Source organism: Gossypium hirsutum, chromosome A07, assembly GCF_007990345.1.
Source record: "Gossypium hirsutum isolate 1008001.06 chromosome A07, Gossypium_hirsutum_v2.1, whole genome shotgun sequence".
Taxonomy (NCBI): domain Eukaryota; kingdom Viridiplantae; phylum Streptophyta; class Magnoliopsida; order Malvales; family Malvaceae; genus Gossypium; species Gossypium hirsutum.
Genome location: NC_053430.1, coordinates 7,180,733 through 7,205,464, shown reverse-complemented (window position 1 = coordinate 7,205,464; position 24,732 = coordinate 7,180,733). Strand labels below are relative to the sequence as shown.

Here is a 24,732-nt window from a genome sequence, read left to right as displayed (position 1 = left end):
ACCTCTCTGGACATCAGTCGCCAAACAACACTCTCCTTTTTCTTTAATATTCCTCCTTCAATGGAACACAGCAATTGTAACTCAACCTCCTCCTCCGCCTCCGAATTACCGGAACCTGATATCCACATCCTTACTTCCGGCGGCTTCCGAATCCCCGCTCACTCCAGCATATTGGTAAATCACAAACTCTCTCTCAACTTGTTTTAAGAGCCTTTTAGATTTGAATTTTTTTTTTCTGATCTGATTTTTTTTACAAAAAAAAAATATATATTAGGCAATGGCGTCGCCGGTGCTGGAAAATATAATCGAACAACCACGTAAGCACCGGAGCTCTGAACGAGTCATTCCGATTCTCGGAGTTCCATGCGACGCCGTTTCGGCTTTTGTTGATTACCTCTATTCTTCCAGGTTGGTTTGCTTTTAAACATTTGGTGGTGTTCCACAGTGTGTTTGTTCGATCATCTTCGCCGTTCATTTCTTTCCTTGTTTTCCACGTGATATATTAATCTAACGGTTAAAAATCACCTTTGAATCTAATCAGTAAAATTATACCTCGTTTACTTTCTTTTCTTTTAGGAAATTATTAAACCTTTGAATCTAATTAGCAAAATTATACGTCCTTTATTTCATCCTTTTCTTTAAGAAATTATTAAAATATTTTCCGTATACAAAGTAAAAAAAATTAAAACGAGGATGTTTTTATCTTTTAAAAAAAATTTAAATTCAGAGAGATAAATTTTAAGCTATAATTCTTTTATTAAAAATTTTATCTAACTTTATTGTTAAAAAATAATCTATGTAGATTAACATGAGTTATACACTGTTTAATTATTTGTCAGCTATTCTAATTTTTAATTATTCTTTAATTTAATATATAAAATTTAATTTACTCAATTAGAGCAGAGGGATAAAATGCAATTTAGGACATAATACTTCGCTTTCATAATATTTTTACCTAAATTTTTTATATATTATAAAATTATTAGTTCTAAGAAGGTTCCACGTGGCTACTTATGCTCGGCTATGGAATTTTCTAATATTTCTCCAAAATTTGAGGATGCGGTTTCGTTTACGTTTCAGTTTTTTATTTTTTTAGTGCCGAAGTTGAATTGACCGAATTGAGTTCACTGATTTTTTATTATTTTATTTTTATTTTTATTTTTTGCAATAGGTGCAAGGAAGAGGAAATTGCGAAATACGGGATTCATTTGCTAGTATTGTCGCACGTTTACTCGGTCCCACAGCTGAAACAGAGGTGCAGCAAGGGAGTTAGTCAACGGTTGACGGCGGAGAACGCGGTGGACGTCCTCCAACTCGCTAGGCTCTGCGACGCTCCTGATCTTTACATCAAGTGCATGAAATACATCGCCGCCCATTTCAAGTCCGTCGAGCAAACCGAAGCTTGGAATTTCATGCAGGACCATGATCCTTGGCTTGAACTTGAGATTCTCCAATTCATCGATGAAGATGAAAAGGTAAATCACTAAAAAATAACCCAGAAACGTTATTAAAGTCGATAATGATCATCATTTTGTTATTTTGTTAAAATGGGTTTTGACTTTTTAGTGTTCGACATAATTCCGCAGAGAAAAAGGAGAATGAGACGGCACATGAAAGAACAGAACTTGTATTTACAGCTAAGCGAGGCAATGGTGTGTTTACAACACATATGCACGGAAGGGTGCACAATTGTGGGGCCATACGACGTGAAACCGGCAAAGAAACCGAGTCCCTGCAACAAATACGCGACGTGCCATGGTGTTCAGCTGTTGATAAAGCATTTCGCTTTGTGCAAGACAAGGGTTAATGGTGGAGGGTGCTCTCGCTGCAATCGAATGTGGCAGCTTCTTCGACTCCATTCTTCCATTTGTGATCAGCCTGATTCATGCAGGGTTCCACTTTGCAGGTAAAAAATTTAAAATCATCGTCATTTGTTATTTCATAATTTATTTTATTGATAAAAGTCATTTCTCTTTGGTTGGTGCAATTAAAACTTCATTTTTAAATTTCAAGAGGCCACCAGCCTGGCTAGGGCCATGGCATTTTGCATGTGGTATATAAAACTCTGATTTGGTGGTTAGATGGTTCAATTAATTTATTTTTTAATGTGATAATAAATTTAGTCATCAATATTTATATATTTTTCTATCATTTTGATCATTAATTTTTAAATTAAATTTAATTATTAACCTTTCAATCTCTTTTCTTTTTCTTTTTTTTTACTAAAAACGTTGATTAAAACACTATTTTTTTCTTGGCAAAAAAAAAACACTATTTTTTTTAATGATGTTGGCATAATTTACATGCATTTCATGTTGAGATAAGTTTATCTGTTGAGGGTGAAATTTAGTTATAAAAAATAGATTAAATTAACAAAAATATGTAAATATTGAGAATTAAATTATTAATATATTTAATTTTTTATATAAAAGTTATCTTTACTCGTAACCTTTTTCAGCCCTTAAATTATAGAAAAATAGGTTTAACATGCTTAAATTTACATCCTCTTAATTATTAATAATGTCAATTAAACTGAACTTCAATCTATCCTGTTAAATTAACTTACTGGACAATTTTTAAGATCCTACTTGTTCGATTACATTTTGAAGTTTAGCATTTGCGTTTTGTTTTTGTTTTCTACTTGGCTTTTCATCCTCCATGAGAATGTGTTTATGGCCAACTCGGAGTTGGCTTGTCCCTATCACCTTTTTAATGTTTGCCTTTGATATTTATAACTCAATTATAGCTTGATATTTTTTACAAATTTCAGGCACAAACAAAATATCCAATCCCCAAGAATTATGGCAATTAAGTTGCAAAATCTTGTGCTTAGTGAATAAGACTGGAGATTTTATTGCTAAGATGGGGATAGTACAATTTGTCAAATTCATACAACTGGCAAATATAATTATCTTTGAAAATGGTTATTGCCAACTTGTTTAATCTTGTCAGAGAAAAACAGTAGATAAGCCTCACCTAGTCACACATTCATTTCATGCTTTTAACATAGAAAAATATCAACCTATATTCTATGGTGGGTCTTAAAAGATTCCATTTTTTTTGGTAGTCACCTTCATTTCATGCTCTAACATAAAAGAAAAAATATCAACCTACCTGCTATGGTGGGTCTTAAAAGGTTCCATTTCTTTTTACAGCTCATACAATATTGATAGGAGTACATCAAGTAAAAATTTTATGTAGTTATTTATATTAGTTAGATTGTTAAAAAAAATAAGTAAATTAATTTCTGAATGTTAGATCAAAAAGTAAATTAATTTTTCTGTTAAAATTTCATTTCATATTTCTATACATCAATATGAGATACGTAAGATACGTATGGCACGTCACATGTTATTATCTAATTTTTCTGTCAATCATGTTAGTTTTTAAAAGTACAAATTGATGAAAATTTTAACATAAATGATTAATTTATTCTTTAGTTTAATGCACAATGACTATTTGTTCATTTTTTAATAAAAAAGATACTCTCAATACAAAAGCCTTCATGATGCTTTTATCAAGCACATAACTATCACATACATATGCTACTAAGTATGGGTGAATGCCCTAGACTAATAGGCCAAATAGTTCAAATGATCTCATCTTTTATCTTCACTTGCACACATTATTACCATAAAAAAACAACCACTGATCACTTTGAAAAAATAATATATTGACAGGCAATTCAAAGTGAAAGCGCAACAACAAAAAATGGGTGATGATGCGAAGTGGAAGCTGCTAGTGAAGAAAGTTTTATCAGCAAAAGCTATAGCTTCTTTAGCTTTAGCTACTACACCCAAGAGAAAGAGAGAAGATGAGCTGAGGGAAACAATGGATACCCATCATCAGGTATTGAAAGATTTTTCCAGTAGAAAAAAGGAGTTCAAAAATTATTTGATTCATATATATATATCCCTATTGCCTTATGTATATGAAAGTGAGTTGTTATGAGCCTATCATATCATCATCTCCTTGGTTTTAGGAGAGGTTTATGGAGTAATCTTCTTATGATGGGTAGTATGAGAGGGTTGTAGTGATGTAAAAAAGTATTCGTATTTGATGTCTATATTTTAATATATGTATTTGAATTTTAAATATAGAATGGATATTAAGTTTAGTTATGTGAAACACAAAATACTTTTAATCATCTTTTCAATAGTTAGGCATGAGTTTATCTTCACATGTTATCAAAGGAAATTTTGACACCATCATTTTCAGTGCTAAAAAGAAAGCCAACAATCTCGAATCCATAATTAATAATTTCATCGCTTCTTTTTACTCCAATTTTAATTCGAATAATATTTATTTAAATTTTAACTCAAGAATTTTAATAAAGATTTGATTTTAAATATTTTTTATTCCGGTGAGAAAATAAAGTGCTTTTGATATATAAGCAATGGAGAGCATTTGACTTTTGGATTAAAAGTATTATGAAAAATGTGTTTTTCCATTCAACTTAAAAAATCGAAAAGGGTCGAGTTATTTTTCTATCTCTCTCTCTATACTTTTTATACAACAATGATTTAAACTCAAATAATTTTTTTTTGAAGAAGATAAATAATTAACCAATAAACCATAACTTAGAGTACAATTTCAACATAAAAAGAATATTGAATTAATAATATGGGTGATAATTTTTTTTTAACAAATTGATGCACAATTAATGTTTGACAAACACATTTTAGAGACATTGAAATCTAAAAGCCAGTTTCATAGGAAAAGTAATGTAAGATGCTCTCATTTTGTCAATTGATGTAGGGTTAAAGAAATAGCATAAAAGCAAACCAAGAAATCCCATTGTAATCCTACTTGGCAATTTTAAGGTTGGATTTTGGATCCTATCATTCAATTCACTTTTCAATATACTTTTCCTGTTGTTTTCTCTCTTCTTTTGCATTTTAAAATTGTGTGGGAATCTTCTTTTTCTTAACCTCTTTTTTAGATGTTTGGTTTTATTTTTTTCCTTTTAAGTAAAAAAAGTGGGGTTTCAAGTTATAAGTATTAAGTTAGAAGATGATTTAGATTCAAATTTTAAAAATAACAATATTTAGAAAGATAACCACGAATTTTTGAGAGAAAAGAGAGCTGAAGCTAGAGGAAGGTAGACAAAAGCCTTGACCTTTAAAAATGAAAAATTGCTCCTTTAGTCCCTTGAGTATTTACAAAATTTTAAATTAATTTAATGATAAAATTATATTTTGATCCTCCTTAAATTTTAAAATTAAATTACATTCTCTCCAAAAACAAAAAGTTCATAGTTTAATTCTTTGAAAATTGTAAAATTTTATATTAATACGATAACGAAATTACATTTTAACTCTCTAAAAAATTTATACTTCAAATCTGATCTTTCTAAAAAAATTTCTAATTTCACCCTTACTCAAAAAGATTAATCTTCATATACCGTAAAATGAAGATGGAAATACCTTAATTTTACTCCAAAATGGACCTTCATTTATGTAGACCACATTAGGTTTTTTTTTACTTTTTTTTAGAATATGTAGACCATATTAATTAAAATTTGACCACACATTCACGACATCTTTTAACTTATGAGAGTTGTTTTTGACAACAGAACCGTAAAAATCGATTTTCAAAAACTTACAATTTCTTACAAGTTGGTTCGAGAAATAATACAAGGGCTGAAAGTTTAATAGGTAATGTAATCAATTTTGCACTGATTTAGTCATATGGATCGCAATAATTTATTTTATATAATTTCGATCGCATATATTAACCGATGCATGAATACTATTGAAAACTTTTTTATTGCTTGTAGTAATAAATAGTAAAAACTTTAACTTTAATCATTAAAATTTAAACTATAAAGTTTACCAAACGAATTCTATATGTTTAATATGGAATAATATTGTTGTTTAATGTATGAGATGATTTTTTTTTATATTTTGAATTTGTTGAATGATGAATTTTATTTATAATGCTTATCGATCTATATTTTATATAATTGATGAAATTTTTTATATTTTTCTAATACAAGAAAACGTGAATTCAAACTTGCTGAAACATGTTTATCCTCCTTTTAAGAGTTAAAAGAGAAGTTATAGGTAATTTTAAGTATTATATAAAAAATATTTTTTAAAAATATCAATAAATTTAAAACAACATACCAAATCAAACTAATACCTAACATACCAAATTTAGCAAAAAAAAACAATTTGCTCACCAATATGGTATTAACGATCTTACTAACACAGCATGTGAAACATGACAATAGAACAAATAAATCTCATGTTTAAAAAAAAAGAAAAACCAAGTAAATCTTACAATCATGTATGTATATTAGTTCAATGTGTTGATTATTTTTAGTCATGTTAATTTAAAATGATAAAATGCAAATATGATATTAGGATAGGTTTTTCGTGCCCAAATTAAATTTAGGATGAGTTTTGATGCGCGGTGCGTTTAGTTGCAATTAGTAAAATAATGGTGGCGGTGAGATTAGATATTATAGAGATACTGTAGTGTGATACGGAAAGTAATATAAATATACTGCATCACACCCTACCGCCCATCCAAACTCACCCTTAGTCCAAAATGTTCACACGTTTCACGGTTTAAAATATTTTTAAAAAAATTATAATTTTAGTATTTTGGGGTAAGCTATGTTTAAGGTCACTAAATTATTATTTAGTTTATTTTTTGGTCATCTAACTTCAAAAAGTTATAAAATGGTCATGGAACTATTTGAAAGTTTTTATTTATATTATTGAAATACTCAAAAGTTTTTATTTAAGTCACTTGATTGATAAGTTTTTTTAAAAGTCCGGTTAAAGAGGTCCAAGCAATGATTCAATGATCTTTATGGTGGATTAGTACCAATCAACGAGTAGAATAACATACCTTAGATCCAAGTCGATCTGACGGTCAATATTAGAGATCGGAGAAGAAAGCTGTTTAGATTTTGTACAAATTCGTGATGTTTAAAGTTGTTTTACAAAAAAAATGTGGATTGTAGAAGAGAAGAGGAAGAAGAGGTTTCAATTGATGCAGGTGGTGTAAATGGAGAATGCCATACATCAACGATTTTAACAATCCGGTGACTTAAATGAAAACTTTGAACAAATCAATCACCATTTTTGTAACTTTTTGAAGTTAAGTGATCCAAATGTAAACCTACTAATAAATTAATGGCCTTAAGTGCAATTTATCCTATTTAAAATATGGTCTGAACTAAAATAGTGGTCAGCTAATGATTAAGGTGTTGGGTGTCCCCTTGAATGATGATAATGCTGAAAACTATTCCACAAGGTTGGGGTTTATTTAGGAAAATATGTTAATGGCTAATCAAACGGCGATCCAATTTACTTTGTTGCATTTGTGGGTGACATTTTTTAGATTTAATCATTGGATGAACCCTAATGTAATTTATCTTATTTTATAAATAAAATTAATAAATTGCACAAATCTAGTTGTGAATGTAAAAAAGAAAAAGTTGACCCAACTTTTTAGGCGTAATGTTGAATTTAATTTTTAACAATCACATCTTTTATTATTTTTATTTTTATTTTTATTTTTTGAGTTAAATTGACCATCAAAATGTTTTTTTAAACAGAAATGTTAACTAAAATATTAATTTCTAGTGATATTGGCATGACAATCGTTGTGACCGTCTACATATACTTCATGCTGACTTATTACTATTTATCTTATATGATTTGTCAACAAATAATTTAAAAATTATAAAAAATTCAAAATTCAAAAGAATTATAAAAGAGTTCATAAAGTTTAAAAAATTAGAATAGACTATATGTGGATTGTCATTCAAAAACCATCTGCAACTGCATCTTGTCAATAGTTAAAGACATGTCCACTATTCTTGTATCGGTGTTGATTGCCGAAATGCAAAAACGGTTCTAATACCAAGTGTCATACCGAAAGGCATGAGTGACTAAACAGATTGTCATGGTTCAGTTGTACAAAGATCGCGATGCGTTGTACAACAAACTCTAATGGACTGTTCACTTTTCCTAGATTGATAAATAAAGGGGCCTTATTCTATTTCAGTAAAAAAAAAATATATATTATTTGGGTAAAAAACCCCTAATTTAAAGTATTTATGGCAAGCTTCCATTTATTTTCAGATATTTTTACTTTTATTTTGTAAAATTATTCAACACTAATAATAAATTGGAATCATAAATAATTTAGTAAGGAGTAATAAATAATTTAACTACTAATTACGGATAAGAGAGGTGCAACTATTGTAAAAATAAGATAACTATGAAAGTATATTAAATTATTTTTATATAATATATCATTAAATTAATCTATATATATAGTCATAATTTATATTTATAATTTTAAATTATTTTCCAAAATTTTAGTGATTTTCCAACATTTATAATTATATATACAGAATATTTTTAATACAGTTATTTAAAATACATCTAGGGAACAAATTTGTTTAGATGAAAACAATATAATATATATAGTATTGTTTTTTAAATTCTAACTTCATAAGTCTAAAACGAGTTTCGATCAATCATTTATAAATATGGACGAATCTAGATAAAATTTGATATTCATATTTTAAGTTAGGTCAAACTTGGTCAAACATAGACCGTGCTAATATCATACAACAACCTATGCAATATGATATACTAAAATTTATCACATTCATCATATTGGTGAAATACATTCAAATATATAAACTAAAAATATAAAAAAATAATGATATTCAAAATAATTTATTTATTTTATAATACTAAAAAAAATTCACACTCAAAATATGGGTTGAAAATAAAAATTCACACTAATTTTCTTACACGTGTAATACACAAATTAATTATATCTATTCATTAAATTATACTCAATCATTCCTTATAAAATTTTTTAGAAAAAATGGTAAGAATATAAATTATGTTTTTAATATTTTATTCGTAATTTTGAAAAATATCATTTTTAACCAAAAAAATCTAGATTTTTATTTTTTTTCATTTTTAAAAACATAATATTAGTTATATTTTTAGAAATTAGTTAAATTTGATATAAAAATATTTCTTTAATTTTTAATGTTATAAATTTTTTAATATATGTTTTTCAAACTTTTTTTGTTGTATTATTAAATTTTAAAATTGTAAAATGATTAATATGCGAATCACAAAATTAGTAATTAAACCCCACGAAAAAATTGCATGCTCAACTTTGCTCTGGGATCATTGTAGTTTTTTTTTAAAATCATTTAATTAAATGTAAAACTTGATTTTAAACTAAGTTTGTACGGATTATTTTGGGTGAGTTGGGATGAGTGATGTGTTTATCTATGGTTAATGTAAAAACAGTGGTGATGGTAAGATTAGATATAATAGCGTGAAATAAAAAGTAAGTTAAACGCACCCTACCATTCATCTAAGATGGAAATGTAATTTTTTAATGAAATCAAAACGTGAAAAAAAAACCAAGTAAATATAATCAAATTTTCTTATTTGGAGAGATTCGTTTCCCTTAGCCTACTACATCAAAAAGATTTCCTTTCATTCATTCCATATGAAAGACTATATATTATCTCATATATTACTTGGTATATTATTTCAAATTTAATTTTTTAGATATAATATTTGTGTTTAAAATCTTCTTAAATATCTAAAAAAATTATCATCTAATGTGAGATTTTATTATAACGGGTTTGGTAAGATCCTTTTTAAATCAATACTTATGGTTAAAAGATAGAAATAAGAAGATGTAGTCGTTTGATTAAGCCACGTAAGAAATAGAAAACTGTGTAATTATTAAATACGTTATCTTTCTCTAGAAATTAATTTCTCTTATTTAATGTTTAAAATTAATTGAATTTATTAAAAATAAAATCACATTTCTAAATTAAAATATTACGTAATATAATCAAACGGTATATTATTATTATTATTATTATTATTATTGATAGTCCAAAATTGGGCTAAACAACAACTTTGAAATTGTCCCTTCACACTTTAGGCCTAAACTTAAACAACTGTCCAAAGCCCATCATGTCACAAAATAAAATATCAAATAAAACCACGTGAATGGGTGGCAGTTGAAAAATATCTTTCTATCAGCGCCAGAGGTGAATAATTAATTAAAAAATAAAATTTTAAGTTTTAGTCCTCACAGATAAATTTATTAAGTTTTTTATTTTCAATGCGGTAAATATATTATTATATATTTAATGTTATGTCGATTTTTTATTTTTATATATTACTTATTAAAATTTACAATTAATAAATTAACAACTATTATTTTCGCTCAAGACTATTATTTTTAATGTTAAAAAAGTATAGAGACTTAAAATTATTTAATTGGAGATTATAGACTAAAACTATAACTAATAATTGAATTTAACTAAACGATTTTAATTGTTACTATTTGACTCGTGACTAAAATTTCAAAATTCAAAAAGTACAATGACCGAAATTGATCGATTTCAAAAGTATAGAAACTAAAATTAATTAAATCAAAGTACAGAGACTAAATTCATAATTTTTGTAAAGTGTAGAGATTAACATCATAATTTTTTGGTGCAGATTCTCAATAGAAGATGCACGTTCAAACATTAAAAATAATATTATTAAAAAGGATAGTTATGAACCCGAATACCAATAATAAAACAAACTTTTATTTAAGTCATTGGCATATTTAAAAACTACAATTTAGTCACTAACTTATTTAAAAGTTTTATTTGAGTCAATGGTTGGTAAGTTTTTTATTTAAAAAAAGTTTCGACAACAAGTTTTAACTGACGATTCGATGATTAATATAGTAGATTAGTACCAATTAGCGAGTAAAAAAACATATTTTAATTCTAAGTTGGTCTAACAATCAGTGTCCAATATTAGAGAAAAAAACTTTTTAAATTTTAGTTTGTAGATTTATGATGTCGAAAATTGTTTTATGAAAAGATAAAACCGAACTATAGAAAAGAAGAAGAAAGAGAACTTTTAATTGGTACAAATAACGCGAGCAAAAAATATATTATAACATTAATTTTAACAATTTAATAACTTAAAAGAAATTTTTTTAAGTAATTTAATAAATAAAACGAAATTTTATTTATGATTTAGTGATGAATTTTATAAAGAAAACGAATAAAATAGTTTAAAATAATTATATCTACATAACCTTGGCTTATTGATATTTGGCTTTGGAATTGAAGCCATGGTGGGGTGGGGGTGTCAGAACCCTAAGGACCCAACGGGCAGGGCAGTCAGGGGGTAGCGCCGCTAACCTACTCCGCCTCTCACACGCTATTCAATAAATACAGTTGGGAGCAGCGGCGCAGCGCTACCTTCCCACTCATTGCACCATTTATTTTCTTCTATTGTAAATGAACTTCCTCTGCTCTTCATAATTTCTCATTTATTTCAAACTGATATGAATATCCCTCAACAATCTGAAAGTCGGTTGTCATATTCACTTCAGTTTTATTGTTTGTACTTTAATTTTGGTTTGAGTAATGTTAATTATATTTAATTGGGAACTTTATAAAAATAATCAATGTGTTTTATTTTAATTATTAATGTTTAAAAGATTTTATGTAATCATCAACCTTATTAAAATTTAATATTTTAATCTAAAACTTAATGAAATGTCATACTAATAATAAAATTTATTATTTATAAAATAAAAGGAAAAAGTTTATGATTTTTAAAATTATTTATAAAATTAATATTTTAATAAATGAATTTTATGTCAAAAAAAGAAAAATATCGGGTATTCTTTTGTATTTTTTTATAAAATTTTATGTATTTTTATAAAAACAAACTTTTAATTTTTAAATTTTTTTGTTTTTCTAAAGTTTTTTACATTCTAAATTTTTGAATCTTTAATAAATAAAACTAAATTGATAAAATGTATAAAGTTGTGAGTTAAATTTATTGAATTTTTTAGAATTAAAACAAAGTTAATAGGGTTTGTAAATATTGGGGAGTTAAACTTATTATTTTCTCAATAAAAAAGAGGTCATTGATCAAGGAATAACCAAAAATATTAAATTTCGATAATGTTAATAATTAAAATATAAAGTTTTAAATTTGAGTGGCAAAAAAAATACTAATAATTGGATAACTGTTTTTATAGTTTAGCCTATTTGATGTTGGATTAAACTAAACAAGATTGAGGTGCTAAATATTTTATTTTATTTGGTTAAGTTTGTAATATGCCTGACTCAAGTTGGTAAATCAAAAATTGTTATTTATTTAATATTTCATAATTCTAAATTTTAAAATTTTTATATATTTTTATAATGAAATTCTAATTTATAAATAGTGGTATACTTCCATCAAGTAATTTTAAGTTGGAATTTTATTTTATCGATAGCTCGAGCTCGACTTGAAATTGTCTAATCAAGTTCGAGCCTTTTCAAGTTTAATTTAAGTAATTTATGAGTACAAATGTCTCAATTACACCATTAGAAATAAGGGAAAACTTGACTTTGCAATCTCACTAAAAGTGCAGTGTGCATCACTTAAACATCCCTTCACACCAAGCGAGCCCACGCGGATATTAAAAAATATATGGAGAAGAGTTCTTGACGACACCTATCAATCCATCGCATCTCTACTTGACAAACACCTTGTTTAGCACCTTCAAATCAACTTCAATAGTACTATTAATCGACATTTGCCACCTTACCATCCCACTTATGGAATAAAGAGCTCAATTGTTAGGTCTCACTTCCTACCAACCTCCCTTTATAAGTACTTCTTGACACTGGAGTGAAGGGAGAGGCAAAGCTCACATGGTTTATATTCTACTCAAACCTAACCTTAACTTCCTCAAACCACTATTCTTAGCGACTCTTTAAACCACCTGAACCCATTCTAGTCTCTATTCGCAACAATCATGGGAATCCAACAGACAATTATGTCTTTACCCACTAAAGGCTATAATCACTATAGACTAACAATAATTGTCTCGGTTTAGAAAATATCATAGCGAGAGTTATAAGAAATGGACAACTAGAAAGATGCCACGTAAACTTACTTGCCATGTTTGAAGTTTACAAATTTTTAAACAAAACCTTTAGGCTATAATCAATGTTGATATTGTGAATTGTCCAAGCCTATCAATGAAGACTAATCTATACGAAAAAACATATCTTAAGGATTGGATCAGATCATACATATCAGATCATTTGGATCTAAGATGTTAGATCGAGACATACTTTGAAGGCTTGTCTCCAACAGTCTAATTTACTTTGGTCTTTAGTATTATATTATATTAATTTTTTTAGCTTATTAGAAAAATGGATTAGATTGAAATTGATATTTAGTTTATCAACAAGTCTCAAAACTTTTATATATTAAGAGATTTGTACAGATTTTGTAATTGAACATTGATAGCACTTATCTATGTATAGTGGAACATATTTTGTGAGTATATTTGAGAGAGTAAACAAATTACCGTTTAGTGTCTAAGTTATCAGGGGAGAAATTAGAGATAAGTGATCTAGATCTTTAGACACAAAAGTAATGTTGCTATATTAGGGTGTGATAAAACTTGAATCAGGATTAAAAATAATGAATTTACTCGCTAAACTTTGTAGACATATTGCGTAAATAATTTTTTGTGTTGTAGTTTATACAATGTTATCTGAAATGCCCATTTCAATTTTCACTTTTAGTCAAGCATTCTATTTTTTCCTTAGTAATTAGCAATTATTTATTCGTTTCAACACAAGTAGTATATAATTTAGTTATCACGTGTTATATTTAAAAAAAAAAGAAAAAAAAAGACAACATTCACCTAATTTTACTATAAATTAAGTTGAAGTGTATGAAATTATTTCAACACTTTCATAAAAGTTTTGCCCTTAGATTATCATTTTGAAAAGTTTAGCTTTTAAATCAACAAAAAAAAAACATAATTTGAGCATTCAGCCATCCTAAAATTACAATCTAATACAATCATAAGTTATACTTTTATACTCCTAAAAGATTCACAATTCAATTTTAGTATTTTTAAAATAAAATTGGATAAATTATAATAGAAGTCATTCAACTATGATATTTTTTTTAGTTAGACAATTATGAAAAGTTATAAAATGATCATTCAACTATTCAATTTTATTTTATTTATCATCAATTGACTAAAGTAAAAATGCAAATATCAAAAAATCCAATATAGTTAAGTGGCAAAAATAAAATAAAATAGTTAAATAATAGTTATATAATTTTTTATAATTGAATAACTAAAAAAATCATAATGTGGACCTATAGATTTTTGACTAGTCCTAAATTCAAGCGATAATATTTTCCCTTACTTTGAATCCTTCGAAAACCTCTTCTCCCTAAAATACAATGTAAGTTTTGTTTGTATTGGAAAAATATTATTAATTTGTTTTTCTTTAAGCCTTTAAATTTTTAATCAATTTTCTTCTCCTTCGGTTGTCACCCCAATGAAGATTCAACCAACACCTCGAAGATATCAAACCAAAACCCTAAATCCACGAAATTTGATTCTAATCTATTTGGTTACCAATTAAGCTGATCCCAGCCAGCGGAACTGGATTATTATCAAAATATTTAATTTATAGATAAACTATACCTAGAGTCACTAACTTATTAATAGTTTTACATTTTAATCACTTAAAAAAATTACAAATTTATCATTGAATTATTCAAAAATTTTTATTTAAGTCATTGAATTATTAAAGTTATTCTTCCATTTCTTTTATACAATTTAGTTTTTTTCATAAATTATTTTTGAGCATTTTTGAACCCCACGAATCTGTAAATTAAAATTTAAATAGCTTTCTTCTATGATCTCCAACATTGACCATTAGATCGAGTTGAAATAAGATATATTTTTTAAATCATCGATAGTTACTAATCACCTGTAATAATCATTGAATTGTTACTCGAAGCTCGCTACTTGAATTTTTTTCAGTCATTTAAATAAAAGGTTATGAATAGTTTAATAACTTAAATTATAACTATTGAATAATTCATTTTGTAACTTTTTAAATTAAAACATAAATTTATTAATAATTTAGTGATATTAGACATAATTTTCTTAATTTATTTAATTTTTCATCAAGTTTCTTCTCAAGTTATGACTTCTATCACCAGTTCACCACCCCCGCAGAGAACATTCAACGAACGCCTGGAAGACATGAATAAAAAAGAACCCAAAAGAAATGCAAAGCTGAACCAACATCTTCAAACTGTTTATTCTCATTTGTTCCCTGGTTCCTTGATGGGTTGTTTTCTGTAAATAATAAGTCATCTTTACTTTATAGGAGAGTAATACGAGACATCATCCCCTCCTGTCACATTTTTCTGAGACATTTTTAAATGAACCCCCCTCCCCCATTGCAGCGACAACGTCGACGTAAAAATCAGGACCACTGAGCCATCCATTGATCGGCCACTCGGGGAGATAATGACGCTGTGCTGCGTCAAAATTGGCATGGGTACAGTGAGTAGTACTGCACGGGAAAAACTCAGATATGTCAACAAATGAAAAGGCTCAATATTCGAGACTAATTTGTTGGGTTTCTTTCATGTTAATATATTAATTCCTACTCGTGTTTAATTTCAATTTTTACTTTAGTACTTAGATCAAATGATGTAAATTGACTTAGTAATTGTTTGACATATATACTATAATAAAAATACATGGGTATTTAATTGAAACAAAAAAACTAAGGCATAAGAATGAAAAAAAATCTCAAATCCGATAATAAAATTAGATTTGAGGTAAGTTTGTATCGATATATTTACAAAAATACCTTAATATATATATAAAGTTTTTGCTTTCAATATATAAATATATTAAATTTTAAGCCTAAATTTAAAAAATAATATTTACTTTAAAATAAAAAATAAAATAATTAAATCAAATTCTGGTTGAGTTGAAGTTGAGTCTCCTATTAAATTTTAAGTTCGGAATGGATTTTTTTTCTTAAGAGTCAGGGTTAGGCGGGGTGAATTAGTCAAGCTTCAGGTTGGGTTTGGGCGGGCAAAGTTTCACCCTGTCCCTCTCCGTTGCTATCCTTACTCAGGTGCCAAATTAAATATTGAAACCAAACTCGAGTACTTAATTGAAAAAAATATATAATTGAAAAATTTGAGTATTGAATTGAATATTAAAGCCAAATTCATGTACTGGAGCCAAACTCATGTACCAAACAATATATTAACTCGTTTCTTTTTATTTATGACTATCATCCATTTACTATACTCAAATTTAATATTTAGTCATTGAGTATAATTTAGTCATTTATTTTTATGTTTTTTTTTAGTCATTGAGTATAATTTAGTCCTTTATTTTTATGTTTTTATGACGAAACTTTTGTTTTTTACTAGTCCAAGCATTATAAATCGGGGGAGGCAAGTCTTTACTAAAACTCGAACTTTAAACTTTAAAGTGTCGATATAGAACTTCAACTTCAACTATTTGTTGTTTTGAGTGGTTGACACGAGTCCATATAATTAACATCATTAACTATTTAGATTTATTATCAAGTGTGTTGTTAGTAAAAAATAATTTTTTTCAAGAGCATAATTATAACGTGACAAATATTTCACTTATTTAATTTTTAGGTATTTAAATATACTTTTAAGGACACTCGTCATGAATATTTGTATAATTTTTATTTTTCACTTGTAGAGTACCAAATAATGAATCTAATTATTTTTTTTCAAAATATTGATGTGAATTTTTTTTAGAAATATTTATTCCAACAACAAAAGAAAGAGGAAAATTCATATGAGCATTTTAATTAAAAAATTAATAAGATTAACTATTTAAATTAATTAATGATATTATAAAAATAGGGAGACCAAATTATTAACTATTTGAATGAATTAATGATATTATAAAAATAAAAATATCAATTTATATAAACTTGAAGTGTAAAGATTAAATTTTAAAATCGAACATAATAGAAGGACCAAGACTAAAATTTAACCTTTCTTCTTAACAGCTTCGAAAAGTCGGTAAATATAATAAGTGGACCCTGAATTGTACATTGGTTCTTCAGTGTTCACTTTTTAAGTTACGTTTCACAGCACCCATACCTTTGCTTCTTTTCAACACCGGCAAACCCCATGCCTTCTTCTAATGATTTTGCCTCTTATTACTTCACCATCAATTTTATTTTTACTTTTTTATTAAATAAACCAGAAAAAAAGATAAAAGGGGAAAAACAACATCAGTCTTGATGGTTAATAAATATTTTTTATTCCACATTAATTCTGAAATTTGATAAAAAATTTAATTTATCCCAAAATTTAGATTCTATTATTATGTTGTGACATGACATTTTGAGATTATGTCACTTTATTGCTCAGTTATTTTATATAAAATTTAAATAAATATTATTTTTTTTAAAATTAAGTGATGATGTGGGACATTTTTAAAGCGTAATGTCATTATAACTTAACAACGAAATTTAAATTTAAGAAAAACCTATCAAATTTTGACACTAATCTAAAAAAAGAAAATACAATTTAAATATCAAAATGAAAAAAAATGGTTAAATTCAATGATTAAAAAACGTTTTATCCCATAATAAAAACCTTCAAAAGAATATTATAATATACACCTCTTTCAAGTTCAAATAAAGGCTTCCAAATTTAAAACACGAATCTAGCTTCATGAAGTTTTGTGAGCGTTAATCCATTTTGAAATGTTCAAATTTCATCAAATTAAATATCGATACAAATGATTGAGATAAATCTTCGTAAAGTTAACCGGTGTCATATTGGATTACATATCTCAGAATATAAGATAAGAAGATCACATAAGAATTATTAAATTGTAATTTTGCTAAATTTATTTTTTTCTTCAATAATGAACACGAGATTGATTGTACAAAATCCATTAAAAGATACAATCAAACAATTGAAATATTTTAATTGAACATGCAAACAAATAAAATAAGTTATAAAACCTGCACATTGCTGAGTGCAATAGTTAGTGCTTGCCTTGATCACAAGCAAACATATTTTTTTGCGATTGATGAGATTTGAACTCAACATTTAACATATTTTTAATATATACATCATATTAATATATATTTAATTATATAATATATAAATATAAAAATATTTATAAATTTTAAAGAGTAATTTAAATCAGCTAAGATTTTGAAAATTAAATTTCAAAACTTTTTTTCAATAATGCTGTAACTAAATTAGATTAGCTCGTTGAACCATTTAGATTGGAAACAGTTAGGTATTGATAAAAAAAAGGCATTGTACTGATTGATTGAATTGTGCAAAAAATTGATTGAATCGAACGATTAAACTAAAATTTTAATATTTTTATAAATTTTTGATGATTTATTTAATCGAGCTGAATTGATTAATTAGACCGACGAACCGATTACTTGATCGATTCGTCTATTGTCTGATTCTATAAAACTTGCTGTTCTTCAATATTATATGAATCGAATTAGATTCACAATTAAATAGGTTAAATTAAAAACCGACCGATATATTATTTTGAGCAAAATAGTTAAACTAATCTTCAAACGAAACACTCAAAACCAATTGAATTGAAGAAATCCAAATGATTTTATAAAATAAATAAATAAATATTTAATATGGAATCAATGGAAGTAATTAAATCAAGAATTAAATTTGACCGATTAGACCGTGAGTCAAAATTTGAGACACCTTTTGACCAGATGGAACTCATGCAAAAGAACCCAATCCAAACCAAACCATGGTTTTACAAAACACTGTTTTTCCTTATTCAAGAGCCCCACAAAAACTAACTGAAAACCCCACAAACTGGCCAACACCACGAGACTACACCCTTTTTCCTTCCCTTACCTTCTGCAACACTCTGCACCCAACACATTACTAAAGAATTTTCTGGCAAAAAAATAAAAAAAATTTCCCTACAAACGAACACTCCCATTAATATATATCTATTTTTTCTTTCTATTTATTAACACTCCCCGTACTCATTAATTACATTTACGAGTTTGCCATTTATCTTTCTGTCTTCTTCTCCAAGTTCATCTTCTACATCAAAACCTATAAACAATCCAAAAGCTTAAAATATTGATGTTTTTTAGCTTTGGGTTTTTCTATTTTTAGAAAATAATGACAATGTATCCCACTTTTTACGCCAAACTTTTTTCAAATCTTTTTGTGAACTTCAATGATTTTGAGAGTTGTTTTTGAGGGTTTGAAGAGTGAAGACCTCTATCTCTAATTTTTTTTCTCATTTCCATAATATTCCATCTTACAGGTCTGACATTGTTTTATTTTTTCAATTGCATTCTTTTGTTTTTATTTGCATTTCTTTATTTCTTGGGCCATTACATTTTTATTATTATTTGTTTTTAGACCCCCTTTTTTTCAGTTACTATGAAATTTGAATTCTAGAGATTCTTGAACTTTGTATATGGAGTTTTTCTTTTATTTAATACAAAGTTACATTGCTTCAGCCTTTTACTCTTTGTTTGTTTTCTAGGCTATGGTTCTCCCTTTTTTTCTTTTGCTTTTTCTATTTTGAAGGTATGTAAAAGACTGAAACTAACTAAGTTGCTTCCCCAATGTCTAAGGTTTTAATTTTTAATAAATGTATATGAAAAATGTACTGCATTTTTTAGGTTTTGGGTGTTCATTTATCATGTAGTTTGATACATTGAGTGTATGTTTCTCATGAAAATGACTCGTCTTGTGGACATTTCCCCCCTCTTCTGTAATTTGCTTTAAAGAGATAATCTTAGAGGGTTTTTTATGCTTTGATTTGGATTTTTAACTGAAATTTTTCAGAAAATGAAACATATGGGCATTCTATACTGGTTTTGATGTAATGTTATGTTCATTTTCTAGTTTGCTTGTAGATTGTTTAATGGTTAATACAATGTCTTTTATGATTATTTTGTTTGTTTTTATTGTGGTTTCAGGTTATGAATTCATATCATGTTTCTAAATCCCGTTACATGAGCTTATGTTGAAGGAAAGAGCACTATTTTGATACTTAAAAATACTGCTATTTTGAAAAGAATGGATGGTAGAAGACATTCTGTTGATATACCAATCTCAAGAACCCTAATAGCACTTAGGAGAGTGAGGTCATTAAGGGATCCATCCACTAATTCCATGAGTAAATTCTCTTCTTTGTTTGATAATGTCAAGTGGGATACGAATTCGAGCAATGGGATCTCTTTGCAGTTTGTGAATGGTTGCATGGAAGCTGGTTCCGAGCGAAATGAATTTGACGAACGAAGAAAAGAGCAAGGTTATGATCTCGGGTTGCATCCTGTTCCTGAAAACTCTAACTCTAAGTTGATTGAATGTGAGAATGTGGAACAGTTAAGGAACATTGCTTCACTTGTTAGGACCGAAAAGGCCAGTGGATCGGATAGTCATAATGGTGATTTTACGGATTATGGATTAAACAAGGAAGAGGTCCAAAGCAACAGTCCCTTGGGTAAAAGATACAATGGTAATTTTAAGGATGATGGTATGAGCTTGATATGTATGGCACCTAGTTGTAATTATATGGAGGATTTAGCTTCATGCAATGAACCTGATCACTGTGATTCGAAACTGAAATGTCAATCTAGGAATCAAGTGCAATCATTTGGGGTTAATGGTGATGTTGCTAGCCCTTCCCTTGATGTTATTTCTAGTTGTAGTACCTCATTGTATGTAGATGAAAATGTTGATGCTGGGGATCGAAATCACCGTGGATGTGGAATAAGTTACTGTTGGTTAAAAACCCCGAGGTTGAGAGAATCCAATCCTTCATCTGATTTTGAAGACTTCCCTTTGTTGTCTTCAGACACAGGTGAGACAACTCTTTGCGGGCAGAGCTTTTGGAAATGCATTAACGGTGAAATTAACCCTTATTCGGACACTCCTAGGAGCTTAGGCCAAAAATTCAGGCCAAAATCTTTCGATGAATTGGTAGGACAAGGCGTGGTTGTGAGGTCTCTTTTGAGTGCCATTTCTAAAGGAAGGGTAGCCTCTTTGTACCTTTTCCATGGTCCTCGTGGAACTGGGAAGACTTGTGCCTCAAGGATCTTTGCTGCTGCTTTGAATTGTCTTTCATTGGAGGAGGATAAACCATGTGGTCGGTGTCGAGAATGTATTACCTTCTTTTCTGGAAGGAGCAGAGATGTTAAGGAGGTTGACTCATTGAGAATCAATCGATCGGATAGGTTGCGGTCCCTTGTTAAGAATGCAGTTTCACCTCCGGTTTCTTCACGGTTTAAGATTTTCATCATTGATGAGTGCCAGTTACTGCATAGTGAGACATGGGCGACGGTTTTAAACAGCTTAGAGAAACTTTCTCATCACATTGTTTTTGTTATGAGTACTCCTGAACTCGATATGCTGCCAAGAAGTGCAGTTTCTCGGTCGCAAAAATATCACTTCCCGAAGATAAAAGATTCTGATATTTCAAACCGGTTGGAGAAACTCTGTGTTGAAGAAGGTCTAGACTATGATCAGGCTGCTTTAGGCTTCATTGCTGTTAAATCCAATGGCTCATTAAGGGATGCAGAGATGATGCTCGAGCAGTTGAGTTTGCTCGGTAAAAAGATCACAATGTCCTTAACCTATGAGCTTGTAAGTGCTGTAAACTTTTCTTTTTCTAATCTCTTCCGGTGCTTACGTTTGCATCTAAGTTATTGAATGTCTTTTTCGTTCACTGGGGCAGATTGGAACTGTTTCAGATGATGAGTTGCTTGATTTGCTCGATCTGGCTTTATCTTGTGACACTTCAAATACGGTAATACGAGCACGGGAGCTAATGAGGTCGAAAATTGATCCTATGCAACTTATATCACAGCTAGCAAATCTCATTATGGACATTCTTGCCGGGAAATGTGAGGAAGGTAGCTCGGAAGCCAGAAGAAAGTTCTTCGGAAAGCATACTTGTAAGTTCTGTATATCCATGCAACACCCTTGTTTTTCCATATATAGTATGTTGTTGATTTGATAATGATGCTGAATTCGTTGAAAATACGGGATTATAACCCATATTACCAATATATAGCAACCTTATATTTGGTAGATACCACTGAACCAAACTGAATAATTCAAAGGTTGTAAATGAATTCACAAGCATTCGCACAATGAAAGTATCGAGTGTTTCATTGTTTTGAGCATTGCAAATTGTTGTATCACAGCTGAATCAAGCTTGCAAAAGTTGAGTCATGCACTGAGAACACTTTCGGAAACAGAAAAGCATTTGAGAGTGTCAAAGAATCAAACAACTTGGCTCACCGTTGCTCTTTTGCAACTAAGCTCTATGGAATCCAATTTCCCGGAGACAAACGATTCAAAATTATGTTTGGCAAATGCTCAACACAAAGGTAAGCGTTGTTATAATCAGTTGTAAAATTATACCTGAAATTTTTAATTTAGTTTAATGTATTGAGGAGGTTTGTTCTTTGTTCGGAAGCAGATGGTGACTCTAACGGCACATCATCGACTGGTGAGAGGTCGAATCATCCTTTCACTTGTATGTGTAATGGCATTAGCTCCTCTAAATTGGCGAAACGGGATGATTCCGAGAGAAGTCTTGAATCTATATGGAACAGAGCAACCGAATTATGCCAGTCTGGTTCCCTTAAGAAATTTCTGAGGAAACAAGGGAAATTGTCTTCTCTTCGTTTTAATCAAGGTACATGATTCTGATTTTTTTTTTCTTCAACCTGTACCTAGGATATATGCTCATTGCTCGCATACGAAATTTAGCAAATTATGAAGCTGATTGTAAGAATAAACGTGCGCATGGATTGATGACGTAATGGACCCTTTTTGTCCCTTTTTGATGCATGGATACGTTGATGTTGAAACTAATGACTTGTCTATTGGTGCTGGAGTTTCTCCGGTAATTGTCCATTTCATAAACACTCTTGAGCATCCCTTGTCATATTTGAACATATTTTAGATCACTCTACTTGGCATAAACTATTTTGGCTTGCGGCTACAAGAATTTTCGGGAAACTTTACATGATCTTTCTTCGATATTGCTTTGTTTTCCATAATGCATTGAGAATTTCTCGTCTTTATTGTCTCCAGGAGCTTTCGAGCTTTTGTACAGTGAATTATAGCTTTTTCCCATTCCATTTTTTAGGGTTTAATATTTCTTCGAATTCAGGTCTGGCTATAGCTGAACTAGAATTCTGCAGTCCTAATCACGTGTCTAGGGCTGAAAAATCATGGAAACATATCGCAAGTTCACTTCAATTGACTATCGGCTCAAATGTGGAGATTCGGATTAATCTTTCAGTTACTGATCCATCATTGAAGTTTGCCAAAGCAAGGAAACCATCTTTTAGTTTGTTTAGTTGTTCGCGCAGGCTGCATCTGAGGTCAAGTTCATCTACGAAAAGTGGAAGTGATTCCGAAGTTTCACAATACGCCTCGGAAAAACCGATGATAAGTGACAGACATAGACCTGTTTTAACTTATTACTCTGATCACGGATTCGAAATACCTCATAGTTGTTCTCATGGGTCTGAAGTGGTTCGAGCTTTCAGAAATAGTGAAGGGAACATACTAAGCACAGGTGCAACCCCATCTTGTGGTTCATTACGAGACGATACGTCTCGGACTCCTGCATATTTAGTTGATTCATCAAAAGGGGAAGGAAGGGACTGCGAATGCCAGATTCGTTCCGTTGAAGAGCCCGATTATCAGCCGAATTGTTTCCCTAGATCATTGAGGCCTCAAAAGAAGGCGCATTTGTCCAACACTACTAAAATGGAAGAAAACAAACTCACATTATCTATTCCCGGGATTTGTTCCAATGATCCTTATTCCTTTTACAGCTCTGATAACGAGGATAGGTAAGAAGTCTTGTCTTTTCCTTTTTGAGACATGCATATGGTATGTATATGAACATGTATACGACTCTTTTATCCTCAATGATTACTCATTTTGGGCAGGTTGAAGAACTCCGAGGTGCTTTGTTGGAGAACCCCTACTTTTCCATTAAAGAAGGTAAAAGTTAATGACACTAATGTTATCGAATTGTCTCGAGAATTGGATGGAAATATGACCGTGTTTGAGTACACTTAGCCACCGCTAAAAGTATCATGGAGATCCTTGTATTAGAAGTTAGATTGCATTTTGCCTTTGTACGTTATATCAAAAAGTAAACTGGTTATTTTGTTAAAAATTCATTCATTTTTACTATTAAAAATAGGTTTTTCTATATTAGTATGAAGTACATGTGTAACTGTTTAATTATTCTTTCAGCCACACTAATTTTTAACATAAAAAATGAATGAAATTTTTAATAAAAATGATCAATTTGTTCTTTGATTTAATGCACTGGACTAATTTGCTCATTTTTTAGTGGCATGAGATAAAATGCAATTTGACTTCTAGTATAGGAGTTTTCATGGTATCTTTATCCTTAGTTATTTGTAGTTATTTCTGATTATACGGCATTGACATTTTTAACTTGATGAATACTGCAGGCTTGGCAGCTGACATATAACCAACGTAGTCGGAGGCCGCACATAGTGGATTGGGTTCTTCCTTGCTCGATCGCCAAGTAGGTTGGTGTGGGCATGGTTGCGAGGTCTAAAGGATCAGTACAAGGTTCCAAGTAGTGATTAATGGCACATTTTTGTAAGTATATATAAATCTTATATGAAACTAGATATTGATGCTAACTGTTACAGATGAAGCATAGACATGACAGTCCTATGTATATTCCGAAACGTTGATGTTTGTTGGTTGTTCAACCCTTTCGTAAGGATTTTTTGGTTCAATAATCATTAACCGATTGGATTTTTTGGTTTAA

General features: G+C 29.1%; 2 protein-coding genes across 3 annotated transcripts; both read left to right on the top strand.

Annotated features, from left to right (window-relative positions):
• On the top strand, positions 1-4,117 carry LOC107953561 (BTB/POZ and TAZ domain-containing protein 1). The gene is made up of 5 exons (XM_016888902.2): positions 1-174; positions 275-408; positions 1,172-1,475; positions 1,587-1,906; positions 3,681-4,117. Exons 1-5 carry the CDS (start codon positions 61-63, stop codon positions 3,949-3,951), a joined length of 1,143 nt encoding a protein of 380 aa, XP_016744391.2. The 5' UTR covers positions 1-60; the 3' UTR covers positions 3,952-4,117.
• Positions 4,118-18,724: 14,607 nt separating this feature from the next.
• LOC107953562 (protein STICHEL-like 2) lies at positions 18,725-24,732 on the top strand. Of its 2 annotated transcripts, none has more exons than XM_016888903.2 (8): positions 18,725-19,203; positions 19,868-21,536; positions 21,628-21,847; positions 22,100-22,285; positions 22,378-22,596; positions 23,077-23,767; positions 23,867-23,921; positions 24,404-24,732. In XM_016888903.2, the coding sequence occupies exons 2-8, from the start codon at positions 19,968-19,970 to the stop codon at positions 24,482-24,484; spliced, it is 3,021 nt and encodes a 1,006-aa protein (XP_016744392.2). In that variant the 5' UTR covers positions 18,725-19,203; positions 19,868-19,967; the 3' UTR covers positions 24,485-24,732. The 2 variants fall into 2 exon arrangements, with proteins under 2 accessions (XP_016744392.2, XP_040973375.1); XM_041117441.1 differs by having other exon boundaries at positions 18,745-19,203; positions 23,053-23,767.